Consider the following 19,042-nt stretch of genomic DNA (forward strand, 5'->3'; position numbering starts at 1 on the left):
CCACAGATCGATCTCTGAAAAGCAGTAAGGGAAGGATGTGTTCAAAAGTGGCACTGGCCAGTAATTCAGAGAAAGACCCTCACAGAATATTCGTGAAAGATACTCTGGCTCATGTGCCTCATTTATTTCTATAAGGTGTGATACACAACCTTTACTTCCTAAATAGAACAGGGTCTACTGATTATTGTGTTTTTGCAGCGCAGTTTATACAGGTGAGCAGGGACATATAAGCGCCTTTTACCGATTTGGTGAAATTTACACAACACTCTCCTTCCATTGCTTCATTCCTTAGTCCAAACCGAGCCATGTACACTCCAGACGTGCCAAATCGGTCACTTTACAGTACAGGAGTGTGAGTGCCATCCCTCCAATAATGACTTTTATCAGCAGAAACAGACACTGTTGTCGTCTTCTTCAATGAGCCAGGCAGGAAAAGTGTTTTCTTTTTGGGGGCTGTTTTGGCGGGTTTTGACCTTTTCCCCGTCAGACCTGGTGCGACCCGTCCCACTCCCGCGGACGACGGCGAGGGGCTCCGGGGAGAGACAGCGCCGCGCACCCTCTGGATGCCAGCAGAGCGTTCTGGCCCCATGGGCCTTCTGGCGCCTAGGAGGAAGGAAAGCATCTTTTCCGAGGAAGCCGCCCGGCCTCCGCCGCCCCCCAGCAGAGCGGGCGATGGGCGCTCCTCCCACGGCCCCCGCTGCCGCCCGGAGCCGGGGCCGGGCCGGGGCGGGCCGGGCGCGGGCGGTGGCGCGGGCGGGGCGAGGCGCAGGCGCGGCGCACGGCGGGCTGCAGCCGCGCTCCCGCGCCGCTCCGGGAGCCGATGGCAGCTGCACAGCGCGGCCGCCCGGCGGAGCGCGGCGCGGCTCGGCGCCCTCGGCGCGGGATGCGCGGGCGGGCAGGCGGCGGTGGAGGCAGCGGCTGCGGCAGCTCCGGGAGCTGGAGGGACGGGGCCGGGCGGCCGGCGGCCGCCGCGCTCGCCTGACCTGCGTGCCCCGCTGGCCGCGCCGGGCTGCCCCGAAGGATGTCCGCCCAGTCCAAGGGGACCCCATCCTCCTCCTCCTCGCCGTCCGAGGGGCCGCCGGCAGCCTCCAAAGCCAAGGTGAAGGAGCAGATCAAGATAATCGTGGAGGATTTGGAATTAGTCCTGGGGGACCTGAAAGATGTCGCCAAGGAACTTAAGGAGGTGAGAACGAAGGGCTGCGCGGTTGGACCTCCCGTCTGCCCCGTATGGGGTAAGCGCCCCACCGCCCGCAGGCCGGGGTCCGGCTTCCCCCGGAGCTCTGCTGCCGCCCCCAGCTCCTTTTACCGCTTCTTCACCGCGGGTCGAGCAACTGGTGTCCAGGCAGGGCACGGGGCAGCTCCCGGCCGTGCCCCGGGCGGGCGTCTGGACATCGCTGCGCTGACCGGCGGCCCTGAGCGCGCTGGAGCCCCGCGTCCCGGGTGCCGTGCGCCCCGGGACCGCCCGTGCTCCCCGCGACTGCGAGGCGGCTCTACTCGCGGACTTCCCACCTCAGGGCACCCCTCGGAGTTTTTATTTTTCCCCGGGGGAGCCTCTCCTGAGAGGTCTCTGCTGGGCGAGGAGGGTGTTCTGTGGAGCTGCTGGACCCGCAGCACTGCCCGATTCCGGGCTGAGCCGAGGCAGCGTCCCGGCAGGGGGAGAGGAGTCAGGAACGACCCCGCTCCCGCTCCAGCGAGTTTAAGTTTTGGGTTGCGCGGTGCAGCGCCGTGCTCGCCCCGAGCAGCAGCAGCAGCAGCAGCAGCAGCAGCAGCAGCAGCAGCAGCAGCCCCAGCCCAGCTCGCAGCTGCCCGGCGGTGGGGGCTGAGCGGCCCCGGGCCCCGCGCACCGCCGCCCTTGGCGAGGCTGCACCGGCGCGCCGGAGTCTGCTTCAGCCTCTGCAGCCTGCTTTACCGGGAGCTGAGCGCCCTGCTTATCGGCCCTCTCTGGCAAGATTGCTTTCGCAATCTTTGCTGGTGGCGGGTGTCATCTCCTCTGGGTTAATCTGCAGGCAGAGTGCGATTACTGCGGGCATGTTCATAAACAGGGAAATGCAGTAGCTGAAGGAAAATAATTTGGCTGTCCTTTAGGAGATTTCCACGTTATCTTGATTTTGCTATACAACTGGTCGACAGATGGTTGGATTATGCACCGAAATTCAAGTCCAGAATCTCTGTGTATTGCTTTATAATCCTATATTTGACATTTATAATAAGCTTCGGTTTTTTGCCATCAAATATTAGTTTTCTATTTTAACAACATTGTCAACAAGTTTCTTTCAACAGTCTTTTGCCATCTGAGGCAGTCTGAAATTCACCCAGTGCTTTGTATAATGTTGAAAGATGTATAAACACACGGCTCACTAATCACAGCTGTTAGGCTTTTTTCACCCACAATTCCAGGTTTCTCCTTTTTTCTTTTTTTAATATATCTATAATTTCTCTTTTCCTTAATGTGTTGCTGTCTGTGCTTTGTAATTTTTTGAGGTATTTTGAAATGGAAATAAACAATGTTTATAGAGCAGCTCTTTAAACGTTTCTAAGAATGATAGTGTAAGCTGGCTTCTCTTGCTGCAGAAGCGTATTTTCAGGACCTGGAAAGGATGTAATGTGTTCTGTCCCATGAATGTAAATTGTTCTCTGCATGTAATCAGTCCCAGCTTTCTTCTAGTGAGCAAACAGGATCGCTGTAAGTGGAGATTGTGTATCATCATTTACTGTGGCATGTTTTACCAAAGCAAAATTATCCATTCGGTTTGACTGCATCTGTAAAAAAGAAATGGATTTACCTCTGCTTGATAGGATAACCTGTAGAGAAATGGAGCTTGTAACTCTGTTAAGTACTGTGTCTGTTGAAGGGTACAAGGATTGGCAATAGCACCTGTTTCGAGAAAATAAAGGTATTTTATAAAAAGGATAGTTAAACCTTGTTTCTGACTACGCATGAGGTTTTTAGTAATGCTTTTCACCAAATATGCCTCATGAAGATGGTAGCTCTGATACTCCAACAAATATGAGTTGCATACACATACATCTGCTTCTTTGCAATATTATCATTATGTGCTAAATACACTTTGTGTGACATTTATTTTGGAAAGTCTGGAGAAGTTTGCCATCTGGGCACCTTTAGTTTGTCTGCCTTTGTAGGATGGGCTAAATCTGCACAAAATCTCTTGACATAACTGCAATGTATACTTTTATGTAAAAGTGAGTTAATTGGTGATATTATAAGCTGATAACCAGTCTCTTTCACAGGTTGTTTATAGGTGTTAGGAAGCAATGACAGGCTCTTTGTTGAAGCTTACAGGAAGTTCTATAGTCAGTTTTGGTGTATTACACATAGAAATATGACTGTGCTTCATTTAGGTTCCCTACTCTAGGACCAGTCAAAATGATGAAATAGAGGATGTAAGTTCACACTTTCCACTTTCACTGCAAATTCTGTGTTTCTGGAAATGTTGTTACTGCCTTTTTCTTTTTCCCCCAAGGTGTTTGCTGCAGCCCAGCTGTTGAGCTGCAACCTTTTCTGTTACTTTTTTTTTTTTTTTTTTTTTTAATGAGTAATATTGTATACTGGAAACAGCATTTCATTTTTTTTATTACTAAATAAAAGGTTTTCAATTCTGGTACAGTGGTAGTGCATTAAGGCTTTTTATCCCTTTTTTGTGTAGTTCCAGTAATATTTAGTTGTGGTATAGAAAATACAATGTTACAGTAATTTTTTTTGTGATTTACATAATTTTTAAAACACTTTCTTTTCATGTCTATGTATTTGTTACCCTTAAATAGAAATTATGATTATTCTTAATAGAGCACTTGAGTTATTGTGATAGACTTCATTATTATCTTTCAGTCTTCTTTTTTAAGATTCATAGTCAAAGTACTGTCAAAATGAAATATGATTTTGTTGCTTTAAAATGAACTGCTCTGTAGCAGTAAGTAGCATGGCTGTACAGCACTTGTGTGTTTTACTACATTTAGCTTGTTGTGCTTTACTTGCATGAATATATTTGCATCTGCCCTTTGTTCTGAACCTTTTTCTAATTGGTTCTTTAACATTTTTAAATGTTTTTAAAAAGAGGAGATTGAGGGGTGAGTAGAGGATGCCCAGGTGGGCAAACCATGAAGTTTATAAATATTCTCTAGAAGCATGTGACTAAATCATGCAGGTTAAAACAAATATATTTAAAGAGTTACTGTGTCTCAGAAGTGAAACATCCCTTTCTTCCCTCCCTCTCTCCTCCTTATTTATTGTTCTGGTCTGCTTAGGCTAAGTTAAGCATGCAAGATTAAGGATGTAGAAGAGGGGTGACTGGGAGACATGGAAGGATGGAGTCGAGAGTCTGAGCTGGTGTATGGCTAGTTTTCTCTAGAGTGCTTTTAATTTAGGAGAGGCTTGGATCGACCCTTTTGTTTCCTTGTGTAGCAACAACGGGATGTGGTTTTTTCAATGCAGAAAAATAGATTTGAAATTATTCAAGTTGCTGTTATTTGATGAATATTCCAAAGAGGAATGAGTAACACTTTCTATTCATTTAGTCCAGACTATTTCAAAATTAAGTTGGTGGAGCCTTAAACTTTGGTTCTCCTCCAGACGATTGAATAAAAGACCTTTTCCACTGGAGTTTGTATAGAAAGATAGTTATTATTAAGTCTCTTTTTGGAACTGATACTTATCTGTCTGGTACCTAAGTAATGTACTATTGGGAATCAAAATATGTGTGCTAAATAAACTATTGTAAAGTGCATGATGTAGCCCTTTGATTACTTCAAGAGAGATTGTAGGGATGTACATGTACACCTTGGACAGTAGGGCACAGAGATTTATATAACCTTAACCATGATACTATAATTTTGAAACCTTCCTTGCATTCACATTTTATGTTAATGTTACACATTTCTGTAGTCTTGTGCTTGTTTTCATGAAGGAAATACTTAACCAAATAATTTGATAAATACTTTGTGTAATAATAAAATTCATCTTGCAGAACAAATTCCTGGAAGTTATGTGTGAGACATTTTGCATAGCTTTTAATTGGCTAAACATGCTCCAACCTTTTATCGAAAGGAAGCAGCTGTGTAGCTATTGCCAGTGTTTAGAATACTCCAAAATGGAGGTGCAGGAGAAACAGAAACCCTCACAGGCATTGCACATATATCAGTCAATTTCCAGTCATTTGAATCTACCTCCTCTGCTTTAAATCCTGTGAAAATGTCTTGCTCACAGAATGAGTACAAAATCTTCTGTCATCTAACTGATGTGTTTATTTTCTGTAAAGATATGATCTATATAATTTGGGCAATACTTAATAAATATTTTCTAAGTGGTGATAAGACTAGCAGATAGCAACCCCCTCCCCCAAAACACCATGACAAAGTTTGTTATAGGAAAAATGACCTGATTCCATAAGGAGGCCAGTCATCACTCTCGTAAGTGAAGGGTGTTCATGTGTCCTGTGGTTTTATTTCTGGATCAGGACTGCAGAAGTGTATTACAATTTCAACTGCCAGTTTTTTCCATTCTGTTTTTGGTTTTGTGTTCTGGTAACTATCCAGATGGCAGAAGGTACTTCAAGTTCTTGCCTGTTAAACGGGAAACGAGGAGGTGTCAGGTCCACCAAGAGGACTGGAGCAGCAATACTCAAATCACGTATGAGTATCTCTGATGTGCAGGCCGTGCAAGCACCAATATAAAAATGTTTTGGGTTCATATTGCTGCATGAAGATGAAGAGTTATGCAGCATAGTTACTGGGAAATACTACATAGAAACCTAAGGATAGGTAGAAAAACAGCAAAACACTTAATCCATTTAATCCATTCCTTCTTCTCCTGATTCTTGTCTGTTTGGATTCTGTTCAGGTGTCAGTGACCTGCCACTCTTTTTTGCTAGATAGTGGCAGTTGGAGCTTTTTGTGCATATGCGTTTCTACCATTAGAAATCCAAATAAATGCAGGTGCTCTACTTACACCTGGATGAGGGATGCAGGCCCTCTTAACAGTGTTCCTTCCTGAGTCTTTTCTTCTGTGCGTACACTGTGCATGCAGATCCTGGTCAGTTAGGTGTGTGAGGGAATGAAGCTTTTTTGTATTTTTTTTTGCTGTGGCTGTGATTGGGATCCAGTTCATCTACCAGGATCAAGGTGTTGCATGAGTAAAGATATTTGCCATTCTAAAACTTGCTAATCTCTCCAGTCGCAGATTTCTTTTTCTTGATCTATTATTGCACTTACTCCTCTGTGCCTGATAGAATCATGTACTGTACCTGTATGTTTGAGTGCAGAGTATGATTCATTATGTAAGTGAAGCACTGCACAGCAACTTTATTGTGATCTGCCCAGGGGTCCAAAGAGGGCCATAAATAGTCATTGCAGATAACTGTATTGTATTTTTTCTTTCCATTTGTTTCTTGTGGTCTGTGAAGCATTTTTACAGTTATAGACAATAAAACCTGCAATGAACTTAGATAAAAAGCTAAGAATAAGCATACACTCTTACGCTAGTAGTGTCATTTAAACTAAAGGAGCTAAAAGCTAACTGCGATCCTTGAAAAACCCCATGTGTTAAGGTGGTCAGAAACATTTATATGCTGATGCGTGACAGGGTGAGGTTGCTCCACATCTTGATTTGTAGCCATGTTTACCAAGAGTCAGTATTGTGTAACCCCATGAAAAGAATACCTATAGAGAGTTGCTTATTGATATCAAGATACTTGACAGAGGGAAGCATACTGCTAATTTGTGCTACCTATTTTATGTTTAAACTCATGTCAGCTACTTCATTCCTTATATATAATACTGAACTCTTGACAGTAATGTATTGTGCAGTCAGGAGCTAAATAGAGCATATATAAATTCAGTTTTCAAATAAAAACAGTACCACAGTGGAAATATGTATCTTTTTGTAAAATTTGAATTTCACACAATCCATGCACTGCTGACCATGATACAGAAAACAAAAATAGTGAGGCACAAAGTTCAGTCTGTTGCAGTCGGATTTTTTCCATTGACTTTGGAAGGAACAAAACTAAGTTTGAATTATGGAAATTAGTTTTGGGTTGCATAATTTTTACTTAAACTTCAAAATTTAAAGAATTTAGTTGCTGCTACACATGTGTATATGTGCATTATGCAGCACCAATGACTTGGTTGAACACCATAACTGAAGCTTTGAAGATTTTATCATTTTCTTCTGGCAATAATACAATGTTTTTGTTCGCATTACTCACCTTGGACTAAGTTCTGGAACACCCCTCCTACTTCCAGTAAAAAAAATTCTAGCCAAATTACCGCATATGTATACTACATGTGTGTTGTGTACAACTAATTAGTACCACTCTTGGGAGAGCTGTGGGAGAGATGCAGATGTTTTCCCTGAGTTTAGAGTGCTTTCCTACAGTGCCTGTTTCACAATACCGTTATGAATGAGCATCAGTATTCTCTTTCATTCCTTTGGAGTTGCAAAATATTGATGGCTCATAATCTTCTCTTAATGTGATACTTGTTCTTTGAAAGGCTGGTGAAAAAAACTACATGTTCAGTAACCTCACAGGGTAGCTCATCTATATCTTGTGAAGATTTCTCCCTTTCTTTTTCCTGCTTCAGCAGAGGTTGCTGCTGTGAGGCAGAGTAAAGGGGTCTCATTTGAAAATGCATGTCTTTCTTTCCCACATAGCCTGTGTCTGACAGCACGCAGATTACCACTAACCTAGTTACCTATATGTGGACAGGGCTTTATTTTTTTTAGTAGTAGTTGGGCTTTTTGTTTGTTTGTTGTTTGTTTGTTTTTAATAGAAGCAGCAAATAGCACTTAATGTACATTGTTTTCTTGATGAGTAAAATGCTACCTCTTACTTAGGTATGAATGTGTGATAAAGGACTGCAGCCTATACATACCTCCTAATTACAGCTCCTGTCCATCTCTATACAAAATTGGCTGGTCATTCTTGCTGCTGTGACCTGCAGTGCTTCAATATGCCATTTATTACTATCCCCAGGGGAAGACCAAAAGCAAACCCTGTGGAAAGGCTGAGAAAATCCTCCAGCAGATCTCTCACTACAGCTTCCCTCTGTCAGGTTGTGTGTGTTGGATGAGTGGCGTGACAGGGCTTGGTGGTTGAGCCACCAGTGTTCTGGTTTAGTTTGGAATTGTTGCAGTACAGCTGATGGGAGACAGTGAGCAATTGCTTCTGAACATCAGTAGTACCATCAGTCATTGGTTCTGCAAAAACTGTAGTGTGTTCATGTGTGTTTAAAGGTTAACAAACTTATCCGTTGTTCCATGTAGCATGTGCCACATTGCATTATGCAGACTGAGAGCACTGATGTTGAATCATTTCCAGATTTCATTGAATATTATTTCTCAGTAATCTGAAAAAACCTATAATTTTAAAATGCTTTTAATTTTTTCTCCTTACCTTTTTTTGATAAATCCACTGTCATTATTCCAGTGTTGGACCCATGGTGGTATTATGTTCTTCTGTTTTTTATGGTCTAGTTCCTTGAATGAAGAGCTTCAAGGTAGAATCAGAGTAAGACCTTCTTACTTGCAGTGCAGTCATTCGCCTTGTAGGTAGGAGAAGATAAAACTTAATACATAGGAAAATAGTGTGAGAAGTTTATTATGTATTTATTAAGTTTATTAGGTGAGACGAGCTGCAGCAGGTTCCTAGACTTTAGTGGGATACCAAAAACTTGAATTGAGCTTTTCATTCAGCTGCAAAACATGAAATAAGTGTACCAAAATTTTGGTATCTACTAACATTTCATACTTTACTGGAAATGTCACTGTGTTAAAGTAGGCACCTTACGTGGCCTAAAACATGTAGAGTCTATAAACTTAACATAGTGAAAGCATTAAGAAATTGTTTGGACTTGCTTCTCCATTATAATTTATTGGTTCATATCCATGTAAGAGTGTCCTTTCTGTAAAAAATTATATGTGAATATATGAAGCATCAAGGTTAGTATGTTTTTTTTTCTTTACTGCAGTGTAATAAAACTAAATGTAATTCTTTCTTTGTATGCTTTTTCATTGAGATTTTCAGCTAAATGAAAGTGACTGAAAGTTCGGTAGTTATTGGACAAAGAGTTGGAGCAGATATTTTATTTCTTAATACAGAACTACAGACTGGTTGAGATTCAGAAGGGCCCCTAGAAATGGTCCAAATTGTTCATTAAAGAGTCAACTAGAGCAGGTTGCTTAGGATCTTGTTTTTGAATATCTTCAAGGGTGGTGACTCCACAATCTTTTTGAACTACCTGTTTCAGTACTGAATCTACCTTTTTTTGGTTTTGTGTTTAGGCAGAGTTTCCTCTATTTCTAATTGTGCTCCTTGTTGTCTCCTTTACTCCTTCTAATCAAGTATGTAACGTTAGCTCCAGCCCCTTTCAACCCCTTTTCTGGGCTACCTCCTGTGTGTTCAGATCTGTCTTGTGCTTGGGAGTCTGGACCTGCACACAGTATTTCAGATTTAGATTCAAAAAATCAGGTATATATATATATTTAGTAAAAATGATAGGCCACAAACATTTGCTTCTGTCAATAAAATTTCTTTAGCTGAAATTTTAAAATTAGCAGGAGAATATATTGTGAACTTTTTAATCAAAATTGCAGTAATAAGTAATTGTGTATTTCTCACTGCATTTGATTGGGAAAGAGATTTTATTAAATTTCAGACAGAATAATAAACAACAGATTTGCAGTGTAGCTCCCTATATGAATATAACAGGTGCATACACCAAGGGCTCCAAGCTGGTATTTGTGAGTGCAGCCACTGGAGCCTCTGTGTCATGTTAGGCAGTGATGCTTGGAAGAGACGGCTGCAGCCCCTTCTGCTTTTGTAGGAATGCTACTATTCACATAACATCTCTACACTAAACTGTGATATATCCTTTTCCTCACCTTCAAATGAAATTGTCCAGGCAAACACAGTGTAATTATTCAAGTTAAGTTTGTGAACAATTCAGATTAATTTTGCCTGTCTGCTTAATTTTTACTTTCATTTTCACTCTTACTAATCCTTCCAGTCTTCTGAGGCTCTTTGTTTTCTTTTCCTAGCCCTTTTCTTCTTTCCCCCTCATAACAGGTTCAGGTGTTAGTGTTTATTTACCTCACTGCTATGACCTGTCAGACGTCATCTGTGTTCTTAAACATTAGGGTGCTTGTCTCTCCATTCTTGAAAGTTCACATGTGAAAGTCAATATCAGAGTTTCAAGATAGTCCTAAAATTTTCAGGGGACTCTGACATTTATCTTAGAATCTCAGTTATTCTCCTCTTTCATCTTCTGCATGCTACTAGGAGATTCTCACGTGTAGGCACATTGTTAGTAATTGTTTTTAGTTCAGTTTCTAATCTAATGTAGATAGAAAGTGAAAGCTGTTGTTTGGATTCAGTTTAACTGGTTGTTATTATAACAGCAAAAACCATCCATGATAGATTAGGTTAACATTGATTTCTAAAATTTGCTTGATCTTTTCTTAAAATACAGTATAACTGTTCTCTTAAATAAATGATTTTCAGTTATCAACTAAACTGTACTTTATTCTCTACATGTTTTTGCTGATGATTGCTGATGATTTGCTTTGAATGAGGTAAGTTCATCATAGCAGATGGTCTCTGCTAGTGCTAAGAAGTTTTATCTGTGATATCTAGGGTGGTAGAGTCTAGACTTGTTTGGCTTTCAATGCTTATAGGTAATTTTATGACGTGTTTTAAGGTTCCGTAAAACTATGGCATTTGGATAAAGAAATAACCTGTGTATGAACACAGTGTTTAGATCACTTATTAAGACTATACAAGTATATCTGCCTCTGCTGAAGTAAAAACTTTCTGTTCCTTGATATCAAAGTACAGGTGGTGAGGTGAACCTGAAAGACTTAGAGAAAACTGTTTTTTGACCAGTCTGGGATGTTCCTGCTTAAACAAAAGAAGGATGAGATTATGATTGTTATTTTTTCTTGTTCCCTATTGACAATTGATTTGAATGTACTTGTTTTTCAGTTGGTGATTATTTGATTATAGAATCAAATAATCACCAACTGAAAAATGGTGATTAGAGATAAAAAAAGAAAAGAAAAAGGAAAATATCATTTAAAAGAATGCTTAAATTGTAAGGACTAAAATCTTGTACAAACACTTATCTATTTTGTTTTGATGTCCTAAATCTTAGCAAATAGAATATTTGCTGATATGATACAGCTTTGACTTTGATAGAGCTGTGCCATCTTGTATTAGCTTGGCTGTTGTCCTTAAGCAGTGCCAGTCATTCCAGACATTTGATGTATATGTGTGTGTGCAAAGTTGGTGTCTTGGATTCACATACCTAATTTTAGGAGAAATCAGAACCCCAGTATTTGTATAGTCAGTAATGTGTATTAATTGCAATGATAGAGTTCCCATTCTTTTATTTAAGCCTGAAATTCAAGTCATGCAAAAGAATTGTAGTCTAAGATTGAATAAAGATATATACACATAGAAATTTTACACTTAATATCAGGTAACTTATGGAAATGCTGTTTAAAAAAATCTAAAACTATCTTCTGCATTTTAAAAGTTCTTAAAAGTAGTTTTGAAACTTTCTGTTCAATTAAGAATCTTTTCTGAGTGTTTATTGCAAGATTGCAAGTACGAGAGGTATGATCCTCAAAGAAGAAAACAGACTATATTTCAATGAATGACAGCTGTGTACTATTTCTAGGAGATGAGCACTTGGCAGGTGTCATGAATATCTACTTCAAGTTTCTTACAAATTAAAAACTATATATCAGCTCTATCAAAGTCAGAGTTTATTCAGTGTACATCATCTGAGGAACAGGAGCTACTTTATGATAATTTCACAGAGTATTTAACATACCTAGTTATTTTTCCCATAATCTGGTAGTCTTCTAAAAGTTTATATCTGTCTTAGAATAAAAATTATTTCTAAATTTGTATGTTCAACAGATATTAGTCAATCAGGGACATAAAACAGTGTACGAAGATAAAAATAATAAATAATCCCCTGGATTTATTCTTTCTTTAGGAAAATGTAAGTAAGCTTGATATAATGCTTTGTATTATGGAGTCAAATGTAGTTAATAATAATCTGTTATGAAGAAAGAAAAATCTCCTAGGTCTTTTGAATAATTTGCTAAATGTTAAATGGGCTTTTGTTTAGGTTTCACAGCTTTTGACAGTGACATCTCATGTTTTAGGAGTGATGCCCTGGTGCCCTGGTGTTGTGTGACAGCTTTTCAAACGGCTTTTGTTTTTTTTATCACGATCTTTTGGAAGAGTGGCAAGGCCCAGAGGGAATTTGGAACATTGTTGATCCTTAATTTTCTAAAAATCAAATTTTCACTTAATAACAGCTTGTTTTGTACAGGCAGAGTACTTCTGCCGTGTTCATCTATTATTTCTCAGTTTAATTTACTAATCAAGAATGAGGCATCATTTTTGTCACTCTGAATTACAGATATCATATGTCTTCCTTAAATGCATGATTTCTTGTACACAGTGAAACAAAGTTATCTGTTACATAAATGCTGATACACTGCAATTAAATCTTTATCAAGTGAATTTTATAATATTAAATGTCTATTTTGAACAGATTAAATTGTTTCCTTGCCTTTTGTACAGTAACTATAGATATGCAACACTTCTATAGAATTCTTCCTTGAAGAATGTAGTATTAAACTGGTAGCTTGTGTGGCTAGGAGACAAGACATCAGCATTTTGCTTTCTCCTGGTATAGTGCTTTAGCAGGTGTATATGTCTTTAAGGTTTTCTTCCAATGGAGGAGCTATTTTATGAGACTTCACATGCTTCTTACTGCAGATTGCCATTTAATGCAGACAGGAAGTTTAGTACTATGTATTTGTGGCTGAAAACTGTTTAATCTAGGCCAGTAATTCCATTGGATAAACAAATAAATAATGACAAGTAAATAACAATACCAAGATTGTTGCAGTTTCTTTTTGCTAATGTTGCCACTCAGGTCTGGTAGTTCTTGAATATTTCTTCATTTAGTTGTTCATGTATGTTGGTACATTAGTAAAGAATTTTTTTAAAATTTCTTTGGTAGACTTTTTCCATTTGATGAAAAAGAGCTTTTCTAGCTCTATTTTGCTTGAGTTGTTCTTCACAAGAATGTGTACAATACTGTAGGTGAGATCTAATCAGATCTTTGCCGGAACTGTATTTTGCTATGTTCTGAAGTTTCATTTCTATTTGGTGAGAAATTGCCCTCTGGCAGCCATTCCATGATGACCCCTCTGCAAAGAGCTCTATGAATGACTTGACTTCCAGTCTGTAGCACAAAGATATTTAGTTTCTCCTCATGGTTATGATAATGCACAAGGGGATTTTTATCTCGCTTCTAAGTATCTGAGAGATTTACTTCATGCTTGTGTATTGTCTATTAGTTCTCCTGCATCAGAAAATTTACTGAGAGCATTTGCAAATTTTGAGACATGGTAATTAAAAAAAATAGTGTATGAAATCTGCCAAAGTCTGGTTAAGGAGTTCCATTACTGTTTCTTCATGACCCAAGTCTACTGCTTGTTGCATATCTAGAAAATAACTATAAAGCAATCAGCAATCCATCTGGACTTCTCTTTTCAGGTGGTACGTACTTAAATTGTGGAACATTTTGCTGCTATATAATATGAAGAAATGTTAATGAACATATTTGGAGTTGGGAAGTGCCAGTACCAGTGAATGAGTACTTTACTGGACAATGAAGTAGGTTCTGTGGACTAGGTTCAAGGACTTCTGATTACCAAGCATTTTTATGAAACAATGATTACAATACTGTAGTGTTATTAAATTACTGTTCCAGCAATATATATTGAAGAAGTTGAGCTTGCAAGGAGATGAGTTGAAAAAGGCAAGAAAAAAGTGAAGGAAACTGATGTTGGTCTTCAGAATCTGAGCAGTGTCTGTATGGTCTGGCAAGGAAATCTGAAATGTCAGGACTACAACCACAGAAAGATTTTCACTGAAGTTTATCCTCGCTATTTGTTATCCTTGCTATTTTTATTTTTTTCCTATTTCCTGTAAAAACTTTCTCTCCATAATCATGAATTGCCACTCTTATTTTCATGAAGGAATATGCCCACGTTTTTCCACATTGCTAGTCGTCTACTATTATTTATAGACCTATATTTTTCTATTTCTTTTGGGATTCTTTTGTCAATATTTTGTTTTTATGGATAACCAAATGTCATATTCTCTTGCAAATTGCATCATTAGGAAAGCATATATTATGGTTCTGAATTTTCTCTGTTTTTTCATACCATGATTATTTTCCGAAAGCATATTTCAAAATGCCTTTTTCTCTTTTCCCTCTCCTTTCTCTCGCCATCTTAAAGTAAACAAATGCTACTTACAAGACTTAAATCCTGTCCTTATTCTAAGATAAAGTAATGGTTCTAATTAACTAACTTTAGGTGTCCTGGCCTGTTTTGTTTTGTGGCAGCACCTTAATACTCTCATCAGGACAGTTAACTTTCACAAGGTTTCCTGTCTTCCTGGAGGGTTTGGTTTCATTTGGTGTGAAACCATGGCCACTGAGTAACACCCTGCTAGGACTAGAGTTTCCTGTCTAATAATTTTTTCCCCATTTCTGCTCTCTCCAGTCTTCTGGCCTTTATTTCAGGCTCTGGGAAATGTTATGTCAGCATACCCCATTAAAAGTAAGAGTAGTAGTAGTACTTCTGTGAAGTGGAATAGTGTCAGAAGGACCAATTTGCTATACCGCACTGTATGTTCATGTCAAAGAAGCACTGTCCAGAATGGCTGGGTACATTTACAAATGCATGAAATGCCATTCTGGACAGTTTACTTAGTTTTGTTTATTTATTTTTGCTTTGAAGACAAATATAATGTTGTGGAAAGTGTAGCACATCACTAGCTGCCAGGTGCTTCCCATTATAAAATACCACCTTCAGTTACTTTGTTAAGGTCAAATAGTTCAGACAGAATTTTTCAATGCTGAGTTCTATATCATGCTGTTATAATTTTTTAAAAAGCCCCCTTTCTTTTAAGCTAAGTAGCTGATCTACTTCAGAGCAATAAGCCTGGGAAAGCATCATGGTTTTGATCATGCTTGTCATCTTCACGCTTGAAAGCTTTCCCCCACCCCCAGCCCCCTGCTGCTTCCTTTTTGTACTCTAGCAAAAAAGTCTAGCCTTTGCTAGAGTGTAGTTTTTTGATCACAGAAGCTGTCTGACATGACCAGGGGATGTAAATGTTCCCTCTGAGCTGCTGTAACAAGATTCTTTTTTGTCCCCTCCTCTCCTGTGTAAGCCATGCTACTATGCTAGGCTAAGTCAGTGGAGAGATGCATACCTCCAATGAAAGGAGAAGGTTGAGGATAAACTGGGCTTATGATATTGTGATGCACCTAAATTGCCTGTACAGTTTGCCTTTGTATAAGGAAAGGTTGTCATAGAGGGGTGGAAAAATGACTGTAAATGAGATACCAATACTATAGTAAAGTTGTGACCAGATGTGTGCATGTTAGATAACTCTGGGAAGAAGAGAAGTCTGACTGGAAGTTTGAGAGTTTTGAGTGGAATCCATGTACTAATGTCCCTTTTCTTCAGAGTGCTGAATTAAAGGACTCACAGTAGCCTGGATTTTATCTCACCTTGACCTATGAGTGAAACCCTCTAGTAAAAGGTGCCTCAGTCTTTCAGCTCCCTCATGAATGTCAGTTCTCTTGTTTCATTGTGTACCAGTGGTCTTACAGTGATCTACATGACACAACTATCAGCATAGTATCAAATGATGGAGTTGGTCTTTTCTTCTATTTTGGTTTGCATTTTAAACTAGGAGATGCTACATAAACTCAGGTTATGTTATTGTTAAAATGTCTTCTTAATTGATGGAATTTTCAGTTGCATTCCCATAGGTGTTTTTTGTAAGACTGCCTTACTCAGTGTATTTTGTGATGGTTTGTGCTTAGTAATTAGCTGTGTGATACTATGCCACTATAATTATTTGGTGTGATATCCCTACCTTATACATAGCATGACATTCAGGGCTTTTCTGAATGAAGAATTAATTTCCTATTGGCCTTATCTGTGATAAATGTCACTGTGGTGCTGGAAACTCTCATAAATGTTTAATGAGTTTATTTTCATAATACATTTATGAGGTGAGAGGTTTTTATCTGCAGTTCACAGAAATAAGGCTGGAGGGTGGCAAATATAAATCAGTAAACACCTCATTTTTCTATGTATTAAGGACTTTATGGATTTCCTTACTTCAGCTGAAATAGGTTTATCATTGACAAATCAGAAAATAAGAAACATAACAGCTGCAAGATAGGTACAATTTTGATGTCAGTTATGTCCTGTGGTACCACCAAGCCATGTGACAGAGGCAGGGGTAGGATCAGTGTGTTTTTGAAATTTATTGAATTGGCTACTGGATCTTCCCCCTACTACCTTTTAGGGATGTTTTAATTCTCTTTTGCTTTTGTATCTTCCAAAACAATAATTCCGAGCTCTCTTATGAAAAGATACTGCTTTAGTCTCAGGCCAGCTTGACTTTTGGTGTTCAGTCACATTGGTCTTAATTGAAAGTCCTAAGTCTGGACCACAAGTACATGTCCCAGGAGCTCCAGCTAAAATTCTAGGGGCAGTTTTGTCCTGTTTATCCTAATTTATGCCCCAATATTTAAGACTTAGACTCCAGTAGAAAGGATACTAAAGGCTTGCAAAATACTTAAGAATTAGACTCCAGTAGAAAGGATACTAAAGGTTTGCAAAATTTTACTAATTAAGCGGCCTAGGAAAACTGAAACATGCATCCTGGAAAACAACATTTAAAACCAAATCCCTGACTGAAATTAGGCTACTGATAATGGCAATTTCTGAGATGGTTTATGCAAAACAAATTCACAGCTAGCTGAAATTAGCTAACAGAATTGTGAAGAAGTGTAATAGTTTGTCTGTTAACTGTTTTCAGCTGAGGTGCTGTTGAAATCAGTATGCATTAGAGGAGAAAATACCACCAAAAAGCTGACTGTATTTCGGGGAGGAGATTTCAGCTTTCTATTTGAACAGCCTGGTGTAATGGAAGGTGCCCTGCCTATGGCAGGGGGGGTAGACTTAGATGACCTTTAAGTTCCCTTCCAATCTAAAGCATTCTGCGATTCTGTGATTGTATTATCATTATTCTGTGTTCTCAGAACCTTTTCCAGAGAAGGATCTTGTAGTGCTCTTGTAATGCTCGCTGATCTCAAAGGCGTCAGGTATAAGTAGGTAGCTATTTTTAAAGTATTTCAGAATCTGAGGAGTCTAATCAGGCTATGGCAGTATATTCAATTAGATTGAATAAAGTAACTGCAAATATTATTTCTAAATGTTCTGAATTGAATATTACTAAATCAGCATTTTGCCCTGCTGGTATATAATTTTTTCTTTGTAGTCTGAAATAATCTCCCTGTTTAAATTTCAGTCCTGTTTTATCTTATTTCTCAAAGATAATCTAAACTATTTTCATTTGAAATGTATCAAGTTCTTGATGAAATGTGCACTTGTTTTACCTTGTTAACTATCAAGGTGATCAATAATCACGTCCAATCATGCTATGACACTTAAAGAGAATATTTTATTCCTTCCTTATGGATGATCTTGGTCCCTTTCAGAAGAAAAGATTAAAAAAAAAAGTGGAATTTGCTTGTGCTTCATTATAGCGTGTACTGTGAAAACTGACTGGTTACACTCCTTTACTGTAATTTTAATTAAGCAAAGCCATCAAGGAGCTAGGGTAGATGCTTTTTTAAATTTAAATTTAAATCCTTGGAGAAACTAAGCATATTGGAAAAAGGAAATACTTTCTATAGGTGAACTATGTAACACACTCTATGTTATTTCCATGCTGCCTTTGGTTTCCATGCAGTGTAGTTTTTGTGTAGTAAAAGGAAACTAAAAATGAAGATATGAATATTTTCCTCTTTTTATCTCTGCTAGTCCCTTATTTCTTTCATTGGATTATATCAACATTTTATTTCTTTTTATAAAGGCAATGAAACTTCTGGTGTAATACACCATGAGGAAAGACACTGTTTAGCTACTGCTCCAATTTGGTTTTCAGTCCTGAATTGTGCTGCAGCATAAACCAAAAGTCAGTGATATATTATTTTGTTTCACATATGTTTCAAGCCTCTTCACAGCTTGGAAATATGGGAAAAGGAGATTTTTTGCCCTAAGTTTTTGTTATATTTAGAGGTGACAAATTGCTAGCTTACCTATAGCTAAAATTATGCCTACGTCAGCAGTTGAAACTGAGAAACAGATTATATTGTTATTGTGTTGGCTTTTACATAGCTTTGTGGTTTTAGGTTAGGGTTTTTAAGCAAAACAGAGCACAGCTTTGAAATGTGTGTACTGCTGGCTGTTCTTTGTATATACACATGTACAAGTAGACTGTCTTACCTGTTTGGTTTCTTCTAAACGTTTATTTCAAACTGGATCATTTAGTAGCCTTTCTGCATAATCACTGTGACACTGTTCAAGGTCTGGCATGTTCAGAGCACATTTTTCAGCTTTCTTGCTTGACTGTTGATGTCCTTCTGCATGTGCATCTGTTCAGATGCTAGGAAGACCATCTTTGCAGTTTAATTAGCTGAATAAGAATGAGTTTTAAATTCAATGGGAAATAAGAATTGTTGTTACAGAAAATATACAAGACAAGCCCTGGCTCTGGCTCTAAACACGAGCTTCAGTAAATTCTTCTCGTGAAAATGATTTTACTATCTAAATGTGATTTTAAATTTGAAATTAAACGCTGAAGTTAATAATTTTTCCTTGGTTGACCTAGTTTTGTGTTTTATTACAAATAAAGTGCACCTGGAAATGCGTTTTGGTTTCACTGTATTTCATGAGCTCGCCAGGGTGTTGTAAAAATAACTGCAGTGAAGATTGTTAAATGCCCATATATTATGGTAATGGGAGCCATGTAAGTGCCTAAGATAGATAGATAGACAGATAGCATTAGTACATTAGAGGTTTCCTTGAGAACACTAACCAGATTAAGTGCCAGTGTTCTTCTGTGTA

At 38.8% G+C, this 19,042-nt stretch overlaps 1 protein-coding gene across 4 annotated transcripts in view; it reads left to right on the top strand.

Moving 5' to 3' along the window:
* The first annotated feature begins 764 nt into the window (after positions 1-764).
* PRR16 (proline rich 16) overlaps positions 765-19,042 on the top strand; it is a 147,975-nt gene continuing 129,697 nt past the window's right edge. For 3 of the 4 annotated variants that reach the window (XR_010994653.1, XR_010994654.1, XM_068177513.1), the window contains exon 1: positions 765-1,183. Coding sequence is in view for 1 of the 4 variants with exons in the window: in XM_068177513.1 (XP_068033614.1) it covers positions 1,022-1,183 (162 nt within the window). In the remaining 3 variants the exon portion in view is untranslated. The remainder of the gene's footprint in view (positions 1,184-19,042) is intronic. The other variant, XR_010994652.1, reaches the window with a different exon arrangement.

The sequence above is a fragment of the Anomalospiza imberbis genome, chromosome Z (genome assembly GCF_031753505.1).
Source record: "Anomalospiza imberbis isolate Cuckoo-Finch-1a 21T00152 chromosome Z, ASM3175350v1, whole genome shotgun sequence".
NCBI classification, from domain to species: domain Eukaryota; kingdom Metazoa; phylum Chordata; class Aves; order Passeriformes; family Viduidae; genus Anomalospiza; species Anomalospiza imberbis.